At 56.3% G+C, this 19,418-nt stretch overlaps 1 protein-coding gene across 1 annotated transcript; it reads right to left on the bottom strand.

Annotated features, from left to right (window-relative positions):
• Nucleotides 1-6,448: 6,448 nt before the first annotated feature.
• On the bottom strand, nt 6,449-19,325 carry Nfkbil1 (NFKB inhibitor like 1). Its single transcript, XM_021655879.2, has 4 exons — nt 18,767-19,325; nt 18,103-18,379; nt 7,335-7,574; nt 6,449-7,215 (listed from the first exon to the last, which is right to left on the bottom strand). Exons 1-4 carry the CDS (start codon nt 18,821-18,823, stop codon nt 6,635-6,637), a joined length of 1,155 nt encoding a protein of 384 aa, XP_021511554.1. The 5' UTR covers nt 18,824-19,325; the 3' UTR covers nt 6,449-6,634.
• Nucleotides 19,326-19,418: the final 93 nt, after the last annotated feature.

The raw sequence follows: 19,418 nt of genomic DNA, 5'->3' as shown, positions 1-19,418 counted from the left end.
CCTCATCTGGCTTGCTGTCAAACACCCCTGTGCCTCCCACGTGTGCCCGGAGCTGTGGGCAGCTCAGCGCTGCTGCACCCCCTTTGTTTGAGACCGGCTCCCTGCCTTGTGACGGTGCACACCAGGCTAGCTGGCCTCAAGTGTCTGGGGGTCCCCTCCACCCCACCTCCTACGTCACTGCAGGAGTGCCGGACTAGGGACCTGTACAGTCCAAGTCCCCTGCTGATGTGGCAAGTGCTACCCACTGCACCATCCCAGCCCCCCAGCCCAGCATGTCAGCATGCCAGCCCAGCATGTCAGCATGTCAGCCCAGCATGTCAGCATGTCAGCCCAGCATGTCAGCATGTCAGCCCAGCATGTCAGCATGTCAGCATGCCAGCCCAGCCATGTCAGCCATGTCAGCATGTCAGCATGTCAGCCCAGCATGTCAGCCATGTCAGCCCAGCATGTCAGCCCAGCCATGTCAGCATGTCAGCCCAGCATGTCAGCCCAGCCATGTCAGCATGTCAGCCCAGCATGTCAGCCCAGCCATGTCAGCCATGTCAGCCCAGCATGTCAGCATGCCAGCCCAGCATGTCAGCATGTCAGCCCAGCATGTCAGCCCAGCATGTCAGCATGTCAGCATGCCAGCCATGTCAGCCATGTCAGCCCAGCATGTCAGCCCAGCATGTCAGCATGTCAGCCCAGCCATGTCAGCATGCCAGCCCAGCATGTCAGCATGTCAGCCCAGCATGTCAGCCATGTCAGCTCAGCCATGTCAGCTCAGCCATGTCAGGTCAGCCATGTCAGCCCAGCCATGTCAGCATGTTAGCTCAGCCATGTCAGCCCAGCATGTCAGCATGTCAGCCCAGCATGTCAGCATGCCAGCCCAGCCATGTCAGCATGCCAGCCCAGCCATGTCGGCATGTCAGCTCAGCCATGTCAGCCCAGCCATGTCAGCATGCCAGCCCAGCATGTCAGCATGTCAGCCCAGCATGTCAGCATGTCAGCTCAGCCATGTCAGCCCAGCATGTCAGCATGTCAGCCCAGCATGTCAGCATGTCAGCTCAGCCATGTCAGCCCAGCCATGTCAGCCATGTCAGCCCAGCATGTCAGCATGTCAGCCCAGCATGTCAGCCCAGCCATGTCAGCCATGTCAGCCCAGCCATGTCAGCATGTCAGCCCAGCATGTCAGCATGCCAGCCCAGCATGTCAGCATGTCAGCCCAGCCATGTCAGCATGTCAGCCCAGCCATGTCAGCCATGTCAGGTCAGCCATGTCAGCCATGTCAGCCCAGCATGTCAGCATGTCAGCCCAGCATGTCAGCATGTCAGCTCAGCCATGTCAGCCATGTCAGCCATGTCAGCCCAGCATGTCAGCATGTCAGCCCAGCCATGTCAGCCATGTCAGCTCAGCCATGTCAGCATGCCAGCCCAGCCATGTCAGCATGTCAGCCCAGCATGTCAGCATGTCAGCCCAGCCATGTCAGCCATGTCAGCTCAGCCATGTCAGCATGCCAGCCCAGCCATGTCAGCATGTCAGCCCAGCATGTCAGCCATGTCAGCTCAGCCATGTCAGCTCAGCCACATCAGACATGTCAGCTCAGCCATGTCACCTACCCCAGCCACCCAGCTCTTCTTGTTTACCACAAATGATAGGCAGGCTTAACTATTTCATTTACACTCTCAATTTTTAATCTCTTATCCACCTGATGTTTTACCAAAACAAAAACAAAAACAAAAAAACTTGCCAATCTCAATTTGAGGAAATGAAAAGGAGTTTTCTGGGTTTTCCTCCGCAGCTGGGGACGCGGAGACAGGCTCACCGGGCTGCTGGCTGGCTGCTCAGAGGCTTCCCATCTCTGAGGCTTCCCCGCTCCCCACACCCCTTTTGCCCTTGACCCCCATGTCTTTCCTGTTAGCTGGTGACACCGGCCTCCCCTTGAGACCTCCTTCTTTGCCCTCATGTTCCTAAGGCTTCTTGGAAGCGCATCTCCCCCGCCCCCCAGCTGAGCTTTCAGTCTGTTCTCCTTGACCCGAGTCCTCCCTCTCGTCCTTACATTTCCAGTGTCATTTGTCCCCTTCGCTGAACAAACACCATGTTATTGTGCGCAGATAACTTACAGATTCCTCCCTGGGACCTTCCCGCTCTGCTCTGCGTGATGCTGCCAAATACGAGGCCCCTTGGCTAACAGAGCGAGCAAGATCGTCCCAGCTCAGGAGAGAGGACTCCTGCCCTGTCCTCCCCCTGCACCCCGCACCCCTCGCCTCACCTCCCACCCACTCGACGTGAAACACCTTCTCCCTTCTAATGAAACAAAACTGTCTCTCTCAAAATCCGTGATCGCCTCGTTAGTGACCCTAGAGGGCCCTTCCAGTTCTCGCCTTTCTGTGAGCCCAAGCCAGGCTGCGCCATCCCACCGTGCTCCTACAGCTCTGGCTGCCCCCACCGGCCCCTCCTTTGTTGGCTCCTCTTTGATGGAGTTTTGAGAGCTTTTCTGGGCCACTCCACCTTTTCCACTCAAAGGTTTACCTCTAGGAGAAAAAAAGACAAAAGACACTCATTTATGCTCCCGCTCCCGGGGAGGTGGCAGCCTGCTGTGGCATAGTTCAGGATGTAGCCCTGAGCTTCAGCACGCTTCTGCTTCCACGCATCTGCAGTTTGATGTGTGGTTCTTGTCTCACTGGGCCCAGCTCTGTGACAGTGGCCTTCGTGTTTACTCATCCTGTGCCTTGTCTTTCCCCACAGCCATGGCCACCACCATCCACCCAACCCCTCAGGCAGCTGAAACTGGGGCCGATCTAAGACCTTCCCCAGAAACCATTTGTCATATCCTCATGTCCCTGTAACGTTTACACAAGATTTTCCTATGTTGCTGTTCCCTCTGAGGGTGTGTATATGCAGGATGTGTGTATGTTCGTGTGTGTGGGTGCACGTTATCTGTGTGCATGTGTGTGCAGACGCTGAGCCGTCCACTATTTCCCCCCCAACTCCCCACCCAAGACACAAGGTCTCTCTGTGTAGCCCTGGTTGTCCTGGAACTCACTGTGTAGACCAGGCTGGCCTCGAACTCAGCGCTCCACCTGCCTCTGCGTCAGAGTGCTGGGAGTAAAAGCCTGTGCCACTGCTGCCTGGCTAGAAAACGTTTAATTACATTTTTATTTGTTGTGTACAGGAGTGCCACAGGGCACACGTGGAGGCAGAGGACAACCTGTGGGGATCGCTTCTCCTCTTCTTGGGCAGAGCTGAGGTTTTCAGGCTTGGTCAGCAGCACTCTCTCCTCGCCCAGTCCACCATCTTGTCTGTTGCTGACACAGGCTCTCGCTGGGACCTGGGCCTCTTTGGCTGCGAGGTCGCCTGGCCAGTGAGCTCCCGGGGTCCTCCTGCCTGCCCACCTCCCTGGGGCAGAGACAACAGGTACTACAGCCTTTCATGTAGGTGTCGAGGACCACACTTCGGGCCTCAAGTTTGCAAGGCAGGCGCTTCATGGACGGAACTGTCCCCACACCCGTCCCTGTCCCCTCGTGAGTGCCACCGCCGGTGTTGGACTGACGCAGGAAGTCCTGAGGGCTGGGGTTAGAGGTTAACATTCATTTCACTACCTCTGGGCAGCATGGCTCTGCAGGTCGCAGTTTTAAGGAGCGGGGGTCCACACCATGTTCTGGAGGGATGCTGACACTGGGGGCTGAAGGCTGTGACCTCTTACCCCGCATTAGGGCCGTAGTTCATGCTGCCACAGACACGTTAACAAGAGCACGACAGAGCACGGTTACCACAGGAGTCTTCAGGTCAAAGCCCCGGCTGGGTGTCAGTTCTCAGGGTTAGGCTTGACACACGAGGGCAGCTGTGTAGAATTGTGACTGGGCAGGGCTTGTCACCTCACAGAACTTGGCCAGGCCCACCCACTGTCAGGGCCTTTCTAAGACACTCCTTCCTCCCAAGACCGCTGCAGAGGTATCTACGACCTAAGTCAGACAACTCAGTTCAAAGAACTTTTTTATGGACAGTTCTTACATGGAGAATTGGAGAGACAGAGAACCTGTCTGTTTTGGCCTGAGACAGGTTTCTGGCTGTCCTGGACTTCCTTTGTAGACCAGGCTGGCCTCGAACTCACTGAGATCTGCCTGTCTCTACCTCTGGGACCAAAGGTGTGCACCACCATGCCTGGCTAAGTTTGTTAAGTTTCATGGTTGGTGCTGCAAACCAACACCGTTTGGTGTGACCCAAACGGGTGAGAGTCACAGCATATGAGGGCCCCGGGGCACAGAGGAGGGCTGAGGCTGGAGGCTTGCTTCTGAGTCCCTTCAGCTCCAGGCCCTCAGCTGGCTACTGCGCCCTCTTGAAGGCCCCGGCAGGATTACAGTGATGGGAAGGAGTGGGCTGACACAGGGAAGATTGGGCCTGGGCCTGCAGCACCCTCTCCCTCCTACTCCACACAGCTGCCCCGGGGTCAGCAGCACAGGACAAACCCCGGTCCTCTGACCCAGCCTTCCTTGCACAGGCCCTTCCCTAACTGTGCTTCTGTGCCTCAAGATGCTCAGCACACACCAGTTCACACCAGCTCATACCAACTCACACTGTGTTTTCTGGCTCCTGACCTCAGCCTCCACAGTGCACTCTGGCACTTTTACTGTTCTTGCCCTCTGGGGAGTGTCCTGCCTGGATCCCGGGGCCCTACTGTTGAGGTAGCTCTTCATGCTTCAGCCCCTGAAGGGCGAATGGGTGTGTCTCCTGAGGCAGGGTTTGAACTCTCTGGTTCCATGATACTCAGCTGAGCTGTGCCAGAGAACCCAGACCCCTTTTCTGATTGGGAACCCATCCCCACAGACATTCAGTCTATTTCCTAACCTTGTTTCTCAGACAGCCTCAAAGCACCCCACCTGAGACTGAACTCCTGGGCCCAGCTTGAGGGAAGGACCCCAATTTCCACAGCCTACTGCTCCACGGTAGGCTCCAAGTGAACTCTTGGGGATCCCCGAGTCCCCTCCCCACCCCCACCACGGTGGACAGGATGCCCGCTGCCTGGTACCAGGGGGTCAGAGGAAGCCGGGGCCTCTGGGGCTCAGTATTTTTATCAGCCTAGGAAATGAGCGATGCAGAAGCGGAAGCTGTGTGGTCAGAGAGAGTGAACAGCCCGTGTCTCAGGGGAAGCCCCTCCAGGCTGGGGGCCAGACGCCAGGGAGGGACAAAGGGCGGGCGGCGGGAGCATGTCACGGCTCCTCCCGCTCTGGTCATGTAATCCTTACAGAGGAGGAAGCCAGGGCTTCAGAACGAGAAATCTGGGAGTGGCAGTGTGGACGCCAGCGCTGCCCGCCACCCCAGCTCAAGGGTCCCGGCTCCGTCCAGGCTCTTTGCATGCTGCTTCCGAAATCCCCAGCCTGTGAGAGGAACCGGATGCCTGGGTTGCTCACAGCTCCAGGCCTCTTCCCCGAATCACAGCAGCTTCCTCTCATAGCTAGCCCCTCCCACGGCTTAGCATCTGCCCGGCCTTGGGCTGGGGGCGCCTCCTAACCTCCATTTCTGCCCCGGTCTCAGGCCCCACCCCACCCATCCGTGCTGGGCCCCCTGGAGTAGAGCTGGTCTGTAGCCCTCACCGTCTTCTCTGATCACACACAGTACACACCTGCACAATTCTTGCCTCTACTTTTGTGAAAAAACTGAGGCCCCAGTTGTGTCAGGTGTTGGCAGTGGATCTGCCTGCAATGGCTCCATTTCCAGAGAGCCACCCAACAGTGGCGTGATGGGTCCCCTCCTCCGCCTTCCACTCTCAGCGTCTCGCTCTAAGCCCATCCCGGAAGAGCAGATCTTTAAGTAGAAGGCCAAGCCTGGGGTGCCCAGAGCCGGGGTCCAGGTTTAGGGTGGGGCCGGTGGGCAGCAGACGCCAGGAGCCCCCAAGAGACTGAGCAGGCCGAGAGGGAGCTTCTCGGCCGGATGGGCTCGGGTGTGGGTCTCCAGTTGCCCAAGATCAGACAACCCAGTTTACATAATCCGGCTCTTTCCAGCCTCCTTCCGCTTCTAATTTTAGCAGCTGAAATTCCCGCCCCCACAGGTTCTTCCTCCATCCCCTGACTCTACCCTCCATCCTCCCAGGTCCTCGTGGTCCCCGGCCCTGGCTGCCCCCAACTCAGATCACTAAGTGACTCAGCACAGGGAAGCCCTGAGCTGGGCTGAGGATGTGGTTCTGCTTGAGGAACGTGGGGGAGGAAAATGGCTTGTTCCTTTTCTGTCACTTGCTCACATCTATCTTCAACAGAGACTGTGGTGTGGTCAGGACCCCAGTGGGGGAGCCGTGGGGGGTCTGGGGATGACCTGGGCCTTCAGAGGGGCGATCTCAAGGCAGGCTGGGCCGTCTCCACTGAGAGCCAGCGTCTGACCACGTGCTGCAGGTGTGTGGGAGCTGCGGGTTTCGACAGCTGGGCGGGAAGGAGGTGTCATGGGTGATGAAAACCATAGCAATGGAAAAAGAGACTGGAGTGAGGACCAGGTCTTATTAGGAAACGGCGGCGCGGAGTGCAGTGGTAGTGCCACCCCCCCACCCCCGCACCCATTACGTTGGCCGTCCCATATCCTCTCTCCATCCCCATCCACGACCCGACGCTTCCTCCCGTCTGTCCTCCAGGCTGCATCCCCACAGGGTCCCGCTCCTTCCCGAGGGTCACTTGAGGGCCTCTGCGTGGCGGTTCAGGGCCTGGGAAAGGGCTGTCACAGTTCCCATCACACGGCCCAGCTCCCGGGTCTCGATCTGGCTTCGGAATCGCTGCAGGAAGCGGTCAGGGTGCCAGCGGATCTGCTGGACTCTCAAGTACCTCCTCAGAGCCCCCTGTTCCTCCAGAGGGGGGCCCCTGGCCACCAGGGCTGCAGCCATGGCCTCTGGGTCCCCTCCACCGGGGCAGGGCCAGGGCACGTCCCCGAAGCGCCAGAGGCTGGCCCTGCCCGGCCCTCGCATGTGCTCTGCCCGGGGCGCCGCCCTGGGAGGCTCCGGGCCTCTGTCCGCCGAGGCCTCTCGGGCCCTCCTGGCGCGGCTCTCCCGCAGTTCCTCCTCCTTGGCACGGGCTCGCTCCCGGAAGAGCCGCTGCTCCTCCTCTTGCTGTCGCCAGCTGTGGCTGGGGCCCTCAGCCCGTGGGGGTCGGCAGGACCCCTGCAGCTGCTGCCGCCGCTTCTGCGCGTGCTCTCGAGCCAGGCGGTCGGACCAGGCCGAGAAGGACTCGGGCTCCTGCGTGTCGCGGGAGGCGTCATCTGTTGTTGGCGAGAGGCTGGGGTTAGCGGGTGGCCAAGAGAGATGGCCAGGCAGAGGCACCTGGCAGGGCCCCGCCGCGAGCCCCGCCGCGGACGGAGGGCGGCTCGCGGCTCCTCACCTTCGAACCTCCCGAGGACCTCCTGCCACTCGTCCTGCAGCTCGCCCTGCAGCTTGCGCCGCCACTCCCGCTCCCGGGAGAGCTCCTCGTCCTCGTCCTCGTCCTCGTCCTCCTCGTCGTCGTCGGAGTCCCAGGGGGGCCCCCAGCCCAGGATCTGCCCAGGAGTCTCGCCATCCTTGTTCTTTATCCCCATGGCCGAGGGGCAGCGGCTCAGCAGCGGCAGGAAGAAGTCCGTGTAAGCTAGGGCAGAGAAGACAGAGTCAGCCGAGCGCCGCGCTGCTTTCTCAGAACCACCCGCCGCTCCTCCGGGCGGCACACAAGCAGTGCCCGGGCAGCCTACAGTGCTCTGGCTTGTCCCCCACAGACAAGGTCAGTTTGCTCCAAGTGCTACTGTAGCAAATGACGTTTTCTGGCCCCGGCTCCTGCCAGCTAGGACAACTCCAAATTCTTTAGACTATCTTTTTTCTCTTTGGTTTGAAACTATTATCACTATGGACACATTCCCAACTAGTTCTCACCTAAAACTACGAATGAAGATTAGCAGCACTCTGGAGGCACAGGCAGGTGCATGTCACTGAACTCGAGGCTAGCCTGGTCTACAAAGCAAGTTCCAGGGCAGCCAGAGTTACATGACTGACCATGTCTCGAAAACCCTGAACAAACAATAATATCAAAGCAGCGCGCGCTGGACCACCTCAGACACGTGCCGCCACTATCCATGCAGTAGAGCTGGTGAAGTCAGGCTTTCAGGAACTTCTCAGCCTTACTCAAGGGGGAAAGGGCGGCAAGGAGTGTGAGCCACCCAGAGGCCGCCTCCAGCAGCAAAGCAGGCGCCTTCTAAGTGACCAAAGGCAAGGGGCAGAGAAGTGGCTCTGAGGGCAGGAAAGGGGTGAGCAGCCTGGCGTCGGGGTTCTGAACCCTCATCTCACGGGGCAGACTATGGGGACTGCCCTCTCGGAGCCCCAGAGGCAGGCGCACGGGGCCGTTCCTGTGGACCTGGCTGGAGCTGGGCAGTGCTGCTCACCCACGGGAGGGTGGAGGGCTCTGCCGGGCCGGCCAAGGCGCCAGGCCCTCTGGAGCCACACGAGGGTGAGCGAGGCAGGCTTCCGCAGAGCTGCCCTCCCAGCTTCTTCCCACCAGGGCTCACTGCAGGGTGAGAGTGTACAGAGCGGGAGAGTGCGGTGTGTTTATGTGTGTCCAGGCCTTCGTGGAAGGTTCAACTCGGGTTGTGTGTGTGCGTGGTGCACTGAGGAAGGGTCTCACAGCCTCAGACTTGTGGTTCTCCTAGTTCCGGCTCATGTGTCACCACACCCACTTTATTAACAGAGTCCTTGGGGCACACACATCACACATGGTAAAATACACCCCAGAGGCTAGCCGTGGTCAGAAGTAAATTAAGATGGAGTTGTTGGTCTTGGGTGTTTTCGTTTGAGGCAGGGTCTCACTATGTAGCCCAGGCTGGGTTGAAACTTACAGCTTTGTTCATTAAGCATCTTTTATTTTCCACAGGAACCTACAGTCTGTCTGGGGTGTTCCTCTGTGAGCCTGACACACAGAACTCTCCTCACCCCTGGCTGTCAGCCTGTCTGCAAGGCCTCCAGCCTCACACCTCATGCATGTGGACTGGTTCAGTGTCTGCTGAGGGTGGGTGCTCTGAGTCAGGGCTTCCCACAGGGCAGGCCACCTTTCATGTTGCTAACACAGATTAAAAGCTGGTTTTATTAGGCCGGGCCTGGTGGCGCACACCTTTATCCCAGCACTCCGGAGACAGAGGCAGGTGATCTCTGAGTCTGAGGGCAGCCTGGTCTACAGAGTGAGTTCTAGGCACCCAGAGCTATGTAGAAACCCTGCTTAAAAAAAAAAAAGTTTATTAATACACATTTTTTGATATATTTCTGGCTACTAGTATTTACTTTGTGAATAACTTGTTTATAGCTTCATTTTTTTTCCTTTGGAAAAATTTTCATGTTCATACAGATTATCAGTTAAAACTGTCTTTTCTCCCCATCTATCCTTTAAAAGTTTTTAATTCTCTACCAGAAATTTCTTCTTGACTTCATTTCAGGTTTAGTGGTGTTGGCAGAGGCCAGAGAGGGATTCAGGTGCCTTGAAGCTGGTGCCACAGGCGGCCATGGCTGCCAGTGTGGGTGCTGGGAGCTGGCCCGGGTCCTCTGCAAGTCCTGTGCTTGGCCGCTTAGCCCCTCTGCAGCCCCTAAATCAACAACCTCACTGACATCTTCTCTTCTCTCCCTCCCTTTTTTTTTTTTTTTTTTTTTAGACAGGTTGACCTAGAACTCACAGAGACCCAGAAGCCTCTGCGTCCTGAGTGCTGGGATTAAAGGCGGGAGGCCCCATGTTTGGCGAACATGCATTTTCATACAGGGCAGACACATGAAGAAGTTTGCAGAGACGTTCACTTTGCGTGATGAGAGAGGCGTGGCCCTCTCTGCACCTCTCAGCACAGGCTCCCACTGAGCGCTGGAGACACAGCTCAGTGGGAGAGCGCTTGCCTAGCATGCACCATTGCTCTGGCCGGAACCTCAGTGCCACAGACAAGAAGAGGAGCTCCCGCCACCTCCCCCCACCACAGCCACACTTTCTGAACCAAGATCCATGGGTAACCAATGCTTCATTCTCTCAGGGACAGTGAGCCCCCTTTCTGGCCAGTTATTTGCGCCTCTCTTTGGGGTCGGTCTGGCCTGACCACCTGGGTTCACCCCATGAATCAGGAGGTCTCTGTGGTCAGAGAATGCCCTGGGTAGGCAAAGCTCAGGCAAGCCAGCACTGACAGGGGCCTGCTGCCCTCTAGGTGTTGCATCTCTGGACCTGTGCTGCATCTCTGGTAGTACGCCCTGGGTTTCATGACCTCTGACTCACCCAAAAACAAAGCAAACAAACTATTTTCCTTTATAAGGCTTCCACTCCCGGATGGGAACACTGCTATGGAATGGCCTGCTAAGTGACAACCCTGTGCCACAACTCCACCTCTCTGCCAGCATTTGGGAGAATTCCAGGAGTCCTTCTACCCAGTACATCGTGGGCTGAGTACAGAGCCCTAACGGGTACCTCCCTGAGCTCAGCCTCTGGCGACATCCTCCATAACCTCCCTCCTCTGTGACCAGCACCTCTCCTCCTGGCAGCACCCCACTTTCCCAGCTCCCTCCTCTAAGTGCACCGCTCTTCACCCCCACAGACCCTCCCACATGTTCATTCAGGGACATCAGAGAGGGAACTCAGAGACACTTACCACACCCTTAACATCTGCCCCTTGACCTCAACCCTGCATGGCTGTGTGTCCCCTTCACCTGACAGTCCTGTCCCAAACACGACTGCTCTAGGTCCAACAGACAGCAGTATCCCTGAACCCAGCAGATCTCCAGCCCCACCGCTGGGGCCTCCCCTTGCCTCCTCCTCCATCTCTCTTGTTTTAGGGAATGGCTGCATTTGGAACCCAAACTTCCAGTTGCATGGCCAAAATATGACAGTGTTGGCTGCCTCCATCCTTCGGCTTGAACTAGGGCAACTCTCTGTCCAAAGTCAGCCACTATCCTTGCCTGCTTTGTCAGGAATGCAATACTCTGGAACTCTGTCACCAATTTTCTTTTCTTCCCAACACAGGGTTTCTCTGTGTAGGCCTGGCCATCCTGGAACTCACTCTGTAGACCAGGCTGGCCTCGAACAAATCAGCCCATCTCTGCCTCCCTGAGTGCTGGGATTGAATGCGTGCGCCACCACCCTCTGGCAAACTGAGCTTTTCAACACTCCAAACACAGACAAGTGCCTCCCAGCCTGCTGGCGCATGGGCCGATGACGTGGGTCTGCTGCTGCCTCCTGCCAGGGAAGCGACTGAAGAGTCACGTCTGGCGAGGAAGCAAGCACAGTAAAGACACAGAGAGGCAAGAGTGTGAAGACGCTTTGGGTGAGGAAGGTGAAAGGAAAAGGTTAGTTTTAGTTAAGGTCGTTTGTATGTGTAAACAAAGCTTCTCCTAAGGTACGATGACTGGATTTTTCCGAAGCAGAAAAGACAAGGGCAAAGCTAACAAGTGTGCGTGTGTGGAGGGTGGTCTGAACCACCAGGTCTGCAGCAGACAAAGCCTGAAGAAGGTGAGCTTGTGCCGATCAGGGCACCACACCCCGGGTCAGCGCAACGCACGACTCACAGCTAAGGCCCGGCCTCTGCCTCCCACAAGCACATGGGATGCGGCTCTGAACTCAGAACGCTGACCGGAAGCTGGCTGCAGCTGACACACATTTTGCCATGATGATTATTTTCTGCCAAGTTTGTCAGGCTTTCTGTTACTCTGAAAACTGAGTTTTCACGAAACGAGGATTTTGCTCATTTGTTTAAGCCAGGTGTGGTAGCACACATCTTTAATCCCCTCACTCGTAAGGCCCAGGCAGGAAGATCTGCCTGTTCCAGGCCAGCCTGGTCTACATAGTGAGTTCCAGAACAGCCAGGGCTACATGGAGAGACCCTGTCTCAAAAGACAACAACAGCACGCTAATAACTATCAGCACAGAACAATACCTTACCACTGTCCCCAGGAGTCCCCGCTTCCTCCTCCCAGGGAGTCGGTGCTCCCCAAACCGGCAGGGTCATCGATCAGGTGCCCGGCTGCAGCCGCACTTAAGTACCAACAGCTGTAGACCTCAAGACATGATGGAGCCACCTCTCCAAGACACACAATGTTTTCCAAAGCGTGCTCGAGGCGAGAGGCAAGGCAGATGCATTAGAACCCATCCAAGCGCAGGGCCGACACTCTCTTCAAAAGGGGTGTCAACTGCTACACGAGGCCAGAGAAATCCTGGGCCTGGGATGGCTCCTGGCTGGGGGAGGAGTGGAGTTAGCAAGGCTCCCACGCACCCTCATCTACGCTCGCCAGGCCAAGCCTTTCTGGAGCTGCCATAAAGATGTCCCAAGATGCTCTATGCTCCAGCCTGTAACACACAGCTTTGATTCCTCCCTCTGGGGTCTCGGGACCCCTCCCTCCTAGAGCCTGTGCAGTGTAGGAGAGCCCTGCCAGGGAAAGCGAAGACAGAGCTTCCCTCACACGCACCCTGCTCACGAGTTCTAGAAGGTACGGGATGGTAAAAACAAAGGCCTCCAGAGGCATGCCTCAGGGGACATGCCAGTCCGAGTCTTACTTCCCTGGTCCTCAGCCGGTCAGCCCCGGCTGTCATTCGAGGGCCACTCGGAACAAGCACAGCCATCAGAACCCGGGATCATGTCTGCAGGGTGCCCTCAATCTTCTCGGAAGGTGGAGAGGGCAGCTCTAATGATGCCGAGGCCTCATCAGCAGCTCTAATGATGCCGAGGCCTCATCAGCGGCACCCTAAACTCAGCAGCCTTGTTCCACTTGCTGCCCAGCCACACTCCCAAGACCTGCATGGCTGGTCCTTCTCCCAGAGACCCCCTGCAGCCCCGGGGTGCTATGCCAGTGGGACAGACTGCTGAGGCTGCTGCTGAGCACAGGGAAGATTAGCTCCAAGCCCAAGCTCACCCTTTAGGGAGCACTTCACATTAGCCCAGGAACTGGATTTATCATAAAACCCTTGCTCCTACCTTTAACCGCAGCACTTAAGAAGCAGAGGCAGGCATATCTCTGGGTTTGAGGCCAGCCTGGTCTACAGAGTGAGTTCCAGGACAGCCAGGGCTACACAGAGAAATCTAGTCTCGAAAAACCAACTAACCAACAAATCAATCAAAAGCAACAAACAAACAGAAAGCAATCCTCCATCAGAACAAAAGGCCCTTCGAAGTTACCTGGGCTGGGCCCTGTCAGTTGCCCTATTCCACTGCAGCCACAGTGCCAGGACTGTCCCTGTGGGCTTTGTGGAAGTAGGCTGTTCTGGTCAAAGTCAAGTAGCCTGTCCCATTTGCTGCCTGGGGACCCCTCTGTTTTCCTAGGGGACCAGGTAAAACTTGTCCTCAGACACCCCAAATCCTCCTGAGTGTCTCTCTCCTTGCTGAGCCCTAACGATATAATTTTTGAAACTCAGCCGGACAGTGGTGGCGCATACCTGTAGTCTCAGCTCTTGGGTGGCAGAGGCAGCGGATCTCTGTGAGTTTTAGGCGAGCCTGGTCTACAGAGCCAGTCCAGCTCAGCCAAGGCTATACAGAGAAACCCTATCTCCTTAAAAATGGTTTTTAAACATATTTTCAGGTATCTGAGTATCTCCCGACGTCTATGTATATATGCTTCGTGGTGTCTGATGCTTGCAGAGGTCAGAAGAGGGTCAGGCCCCTGGCCCTGGAGTTACAGTCGGCTGTCACCTGGGTGCTGGGAACTGAACCTGGGCCTTCTGCATGAGCACCAGTGCTTGACTGAGGAGCCCTCTCCAGCTCATGCTCCTCCTATGCCCTCCAGGCACTGAGGGACCCAACCTCTTAAACTCTGGGTCGTCCCACCTTTACTCCCACACCCCAACATGCCAGGCTCTCTCGACACACACAGCATTGCTTTCCATCCTAATGGCCACTCCTGCACTCTCCTGCAGTCCCTCCGGCACCTGCAACCCCCCCTTCCCTGCCTTAGTGTCCTCCAACTTCCCTACAGGCAGCGTGACACTGCTCTTCCAGAGGTCCTGAGTTCAATTCCCAGCAACCACATGCTGGCTCCCAACCATCCATACTGGGATCTGGTGCCCTCTTTCGGCCTGCTGACAGAACACTGTCTACATAATAAATAAATCTTTATCTGCTTACTGAGCCCTGGTTGCAACCTGCCTCAGTGTGTCACAACACCACTGCAGAGCATTCTCTAAGGAGCGGGCTCGGGCCAGCAGAAGGCCAACCCTAGGAACTCAAGACACTCTGGGACTAGAAGAAACAGCTTATACCCCAAGACACAGCCCACAATAAAGGGATGAATGTGCACCCGAGCATCTGGACATGAGCCCACAGAACTGGTGCTGAGGGCAGACCCCTGCCGTCTGCAGCAACACATTCTCCCCTGCAGCCTTCCCTGCCTCTGGCACTCCCCCTCCCATGTGGCTCAGCATGGCCTTGAATTGCCTGTGTGGCCAAGGCTAGCCTCGAACTCAACCCTGCTGCCTCAGCCTCCCTGGCACAGGGATTACAAGGCCTGTGCCACCATGCCTGGCTCTGGTAAATTCTTTCACCACCCATCTCCTGACAGGCAGGGCTTGTGAAACCTGGGAGGGGTCACAGAAGACAAGTGTGCTGAGGTGACAGATCTGTGGGTGTGCGGAGGCAGGGTGGAACGTAAACTGAGCCAGTCATTTTAAGACAGGGCTGCCTCTTACCTGCACTGTGCAGGGTGAGAGGGCGGCCCGGAGCGGGCGGAAGTGCAGCGTGTCACAGAACACACAAGCGCGCAGCTGCAGGCCTGGGCCCCAGCTCCTGGGGAGGCAGTCAGGAACAGTGCAGGCCAAGAGCAGCCGAGGCTGCACAAGCGGCCACTGTCCACTAAAGGAGAAACAGGGTGGGGGAGAGGCTCGGCGCGCTCTCTGGTGTGTATGAGGCCCTCGGTTAAAGTCCCAACACTAGGAAAAAAGCAAACTAAAGGAGGCTCGCCCACACCTGTAGCCCTGAACTCAGGCAGGGAACCAGGTGGTGGATCGGCAGACAGGTAGATACATCTCTGTAAGTTCATAGCCATCCTGGCCTACAAATCGAGTTCCAGAACGGCTACAGAGACCCTGTCTCAGAAAACTAACCACCAAACCTGATCAGAACAACAAACAAACCTTAAACTCTAAACATCAAAAGGATGGCTTGTTTGACGACACCCCCTGCAAAAAACCCAGCAATCAGACAAGTACAGTTAGCGAGTGTCTGCTCAGCTCACCCTACTCCACAGGCCCCACTGATGGCCCTCCCACTGCCGAGACTGCTTTCTCATTGTGCTCTAAAGCAAGTCCCCAGGGGCCGGGCGTGGTGGCGCAGCCTGTAATCCCAGGGCTCGGAGAGGCAGAGGCAGGTGGATCTCCGCGAGCTGGAGGCCAGCCTGGTCTACAAATTGGGTCTAGGACAGCCAGGGCTACACAGAGAAACCCTGCCTCAGAAAAGCAAGTAAGGAAACAAACAAAAAGTCACCAAAAGCATAAAAGGTGGGACCTCTTCTGGCCTCCTATGGAGTGTGATAAACCTGCTTAATGACTTCAGAGAACTTGGGCATCTCTGCCCTAACATGGGCATCCTGACGATCCACTTAATCTGTTTGCTGGCAGCTGTAGGAGATGGAGACTCCGGGGTTAGAGCGCCACCTGGTGGCAGATGACAGGGAAGCCCCTGAGAGGAGGCCAGGGTTTGGGAGCTCAAGGGTAGATGGAGTTTCTTTGAATGTTGCAACCCGTCTGCTGTGACATTTCAGACAAGTCGCTGGGCCTCCTAGAAAGGCCTCTCTCTGCCACTGTGTGAAATGCTCCACATACTTCTTAGAATTCAGCGCAAGGATGGTGGCACCTACTCCAGCGCCAGGAGCTTTAACTGAACCACATAAAAACAGCACACTTAGCAAAACTACAGCTAATCTGCAGCTCACGTGCTCACCACAACTTTCATTTCAGACCAAACAGGCTCCAGAGGACCCGTGAGCAGCTGCCCCAGGTACTGCCTTTGTTACCAGCCAGGAGCAGCCTTTTGAACTGTAGCAAGCGACTCGACTATGGGTATAGCGTCTCCCAAGAGCATACCTAGGCATTGTAAGGGCTAAAACTGCCTTGGGAAAGTGACCGCTGGTCACTTGGGCCAGCTATAAGTTCCTATACAAGGTGACCCCGCGCCAAAGGTCCACTGCCCACTTACCTGCCCTCCTCTCCCTTAAACAGCCTTGCTTGCTGCAGAAGTCCAGAGCTGCCTTTCTGCATTTGGCACAACGCATTTTTTTTGCCCTTAAAAACTCAAATTAGAGGGTGAGGCTGCTTCCAGCTTGCTACTCTGCTTGAAACAGTCCCAGTAGTGGTAAACAAAGATTAAATAAAAATTCCACACGACTTATTCAGGAGTCTTGGGGATTTTTCTCTTCAGGTACCCCATAATAAAATAAAATTATGATAATAATAAAATCAGCTGGCCAGCTGCAGCCTGAACTTGACACACATCCTCTCTCTCTCTCGTTTTTCAAGACAGGGTTTCTCTGTGTAGCCCTGGCTGAACTCGCTTTGTAGACCAGGCTGGCCTCGAACTCACAGAAATCTGCCTGCCTCTGCTTCCCACAGTGCTGGGATTACAGGCATGCACCACCATGCCTGGCTCAAAATTCCTCTCTTTAAGCTAAAATAATAATAATAATAATAATAATAATAATAATAATAATAATAATAAATAAAATCCAAACCTATGCAAGCCCATCTTATTCATGCTAAGCAGAATTAAAGAAAAGGGTCTTTTTCTCTTTTTGACCAAGGAGAGGCCAAGCTGGAGATGAGAAAAGGCAGCAGCAGGGTTGGTGATGCCATGTAGAAGGCGGTCTCTGGACACCCCCCCCCCCCCCCCCGTGGTTCTAGCCAGGAAGCTGCTGTCACTGCAGAAGCAACCCCTTCCACACTGTTCTCAGACCTGCAGACGTGGCAGAGCTCTTCCAGCAGTCTGCTACCTAGGTCACCTGGCTGGGGTGCAGGGGCGCTGGGGCGCTGGGGCGGCAAGCACAGAGCTTCTGGCAGAAACCACTGAGGGTTATGCTCAGCAGGATGAAGCTAGTCCCACAGCCTCCCCTAGGTCAGATCTGCTTGATGGTCCTCTTGAGGATCCTAGGCCTTGCCCAGCCTGGCCTAGAGGTGAGTGGCATGCTCCTGAGTGCTGGGGTTACTAGAGTGCACTGTGAATCCCTGTCTTTCTAGGGGACTAGGTCGTTTCTGGGCTGGTGAGCTGCCAGGAGCACAAATGGAGAACAGAAGGAGGCTGTTTGCACCATGAAGCCGTTACCATCCAGCTGAGATGTTTTGTTGTTATTCTCAGGGTTTCTCTGTGTAGCTCTGGCTGGCCTGGAACTCGCTCTGTAGACCAGGCTGGCATTGAGCTTACAGAGAGAGGGCTGACTGTCTCTGCCTCCAGAGTGCTGGTTAAGGTCTGCACCACCAGCTTTAAATTAGAATTTTGGTAGAGACTGAGGGAAACGGGTCCCCAGGGCATTTCTGCTTTTCAGGAGTATATGTCAAGGAACAGGAATCTGTTCACAGCACAGAAGCAGCACGCCTCCCTGCAAGGTCTCTCTCCCGGCCCAGCGATCACGTGATAGGCGGCAGGAACACTCTGTAAGACCTTTGGGGCCTGTTACAAAGGTTGCTATTGTTTTAATTCTGCAGAGAGACACAAACCAAGCTGGGGAGTAATGGGACGAGCTTTTTGCAGCTGACCCCAAGCCATCAACTGCAAGGCTGTGCTACAGGCAAACAGCCGTCAAAGAAACAAAGTAATCACTAATCCTCAAAGTTAGGAAAGAAAAGGCTGCAGGCCGGGAGGCTGGGAGTGGTGACCCACGCCTGCAGTCTCAGCACTTAGGACGCTGCGGCCAACACGCTGCGGCCAACCCGAGATACACAGCCAAGAGCCCGACTCAAACAACCAGAAAGTCACACCACGCTAAACCAAACACAAACACACCCACAGCCGCTGTTTGGTTGGTGCTGGGATAAGCTTATGTTTCTGTAGCTTGAGAAGGGGCTCTCTACCCACACAGAGATCCTCCTCCTCTGTGTGCTGGGGTCAACGGCCTGAGCCACCGCACCAGGCTTTCATTCCCCAACCATTAGCTGTTCCGATCGGTTCCGCTTCTCACGACCAGTTTCCCACGGACCCACTCACCGTCGGGGCCCTGGCGGGCAGCAGCGTGCAGCGCCGTGTCGCCGTGTCGGTCCTGGTGGGCAGGGTCGGCCCCGAGACGCAGCAGCAGGCACAGGGCAGGGGCATCGTGGCGGGCACAGGCCCGGTGGAGAGGTGGGGGCTGGCCAGCGTCCACGTCCAGGCCGGGATGTCGTTGGAGGAGAGCCTGGGCGCGCACCAGCCGTCCTGCAGACAAGTAGCGCCGGAAGCGGCGCTCTCGGCGTTGCCGGCGGGAAGCAGAGGCCATGGAACTCTGGGACTGAGGACGAAGCGGGAAACGGCAGCGGTGAGGACCATCTCAGCCTCGCCCCGGGCTTCTCCCTTCTCCTCCCACCTTCCCCCTCGCACGTCCAGAGGAGCGCGACCTCTTCTAAACTCTCGTCCCTTACCAGACGACAGGCGTGAGGGGGGAAGAAAATGGAGTTGGGGGCTGGGGGCCACGGACTTAGTTTTCGATGTAATTTTTGAGAAAATGGTACGTAGCTGTTTTAAGGCTCCGGAGCCCAAGAAAAAAGTTAATTCTTAACTTTGGGGTGGGGGTGGGGCAATCAAGCAAGGCCGGATGGGGGCATTTTCACCAGCCAGAATCTGAACTGCGGGGAAGTCCCGAGGTCGGAGGATGAGCTAGAAATGGAATCTAATGTACCCGACAGACAGACGTGGAGGCCCCGTCCTCTGGGGCCCGGGGGGAGGGGTTACTCATCAGACCTGCTCCCCGCCCCCCAAGGACCCTCAGCTGTAGGCCGGAGGCCGGGGTGGGAGACGCTCGCAGAAGGGAGGCGGGGAGGAGGCGCTCCGGGCTGGAGGAAATGACGCGGGGGCACGCGCACGATTCGGGCGGAAAGGGACCGGGAGCCCCAGCCCGGAAACCGTCCGCCCCCGGGTCCGGAGGGGAAACGCCACAGTTGCGACAAAGGGTCCCCCCGACCGGAAAACAGGGTTAGAGGCTACTGAGGCAAACAAAGCCAGGGCCGGGGGACAGCAGGGCTGTTTTCAGGTGTATCTCGGACTCCTACCTCGGAGAGAACGGGTATTTTAATAACGGGTGGAAAAATTAAAAGAGAAAAAAAATTACAGTGAAAAAAGTTTAATCCCAGCACTCGGGAGGCAGAGGCAGGCGGATCTCCCAGTTCGAGGCCAGCCTGCTCTGCAGAGCGAGTTCCAGGACAAGCGGGCAGTCTTGAAACACCAATACAAACAACAAACAAAAACCAACCGAACACAAACCAAAAAGCTCACAATGAGTCTAGGTATACGGGTAAATCCAAAAGGAAAACACACGAGAAGACACCAGGAAG

The sequence above is a fragment of the Meriones unguiculatus genome, chromosome 16 (genome assembly GCF_030254825.1).
Source record: "Meriones unguiculatus strain TT.TT164.6M chromosome 16, Bangor_MerUng_6.1, whole genome shotgun sequence".
Lineage (NCBI taxonomy): Eukaryota > Metazoa > Chordata > Mammalia > Rodentia > Muridae > Meriones > Meriones unguiculatus.
The sequence above is the reverse complement of the archived record's forward strand: the minus strand, read 5'-3'. Positions and strand labels throughout refer to the sequence as shown.

Excerpts from the sequence above, each read along its gene's own strand:
- Nfkbil1 (XM_021655879.2), bottom strand. The coding sequence starts at position 18,823 with ATGAGTAACCCCTCCCCCCGGGCCCCAGAGGACGGGGCCTCCACGTCT. Across the intron at positions 18,380-18,766 it reads CCTCCACGTCTGTCTGTCGG|TCCCAGAGTTCCATGGCCTC; the intron begins GTACATTAGATT and ends CTTCGTCCTCAG. Across the intron at positions 7,575-18,102 it reads TGCCCGCCAGGGCCCCGACG|CTTACACGGACTTCTTCCTG; the intron begins GTGAGTGGGTCC and ends TCTCTGCCCTAG.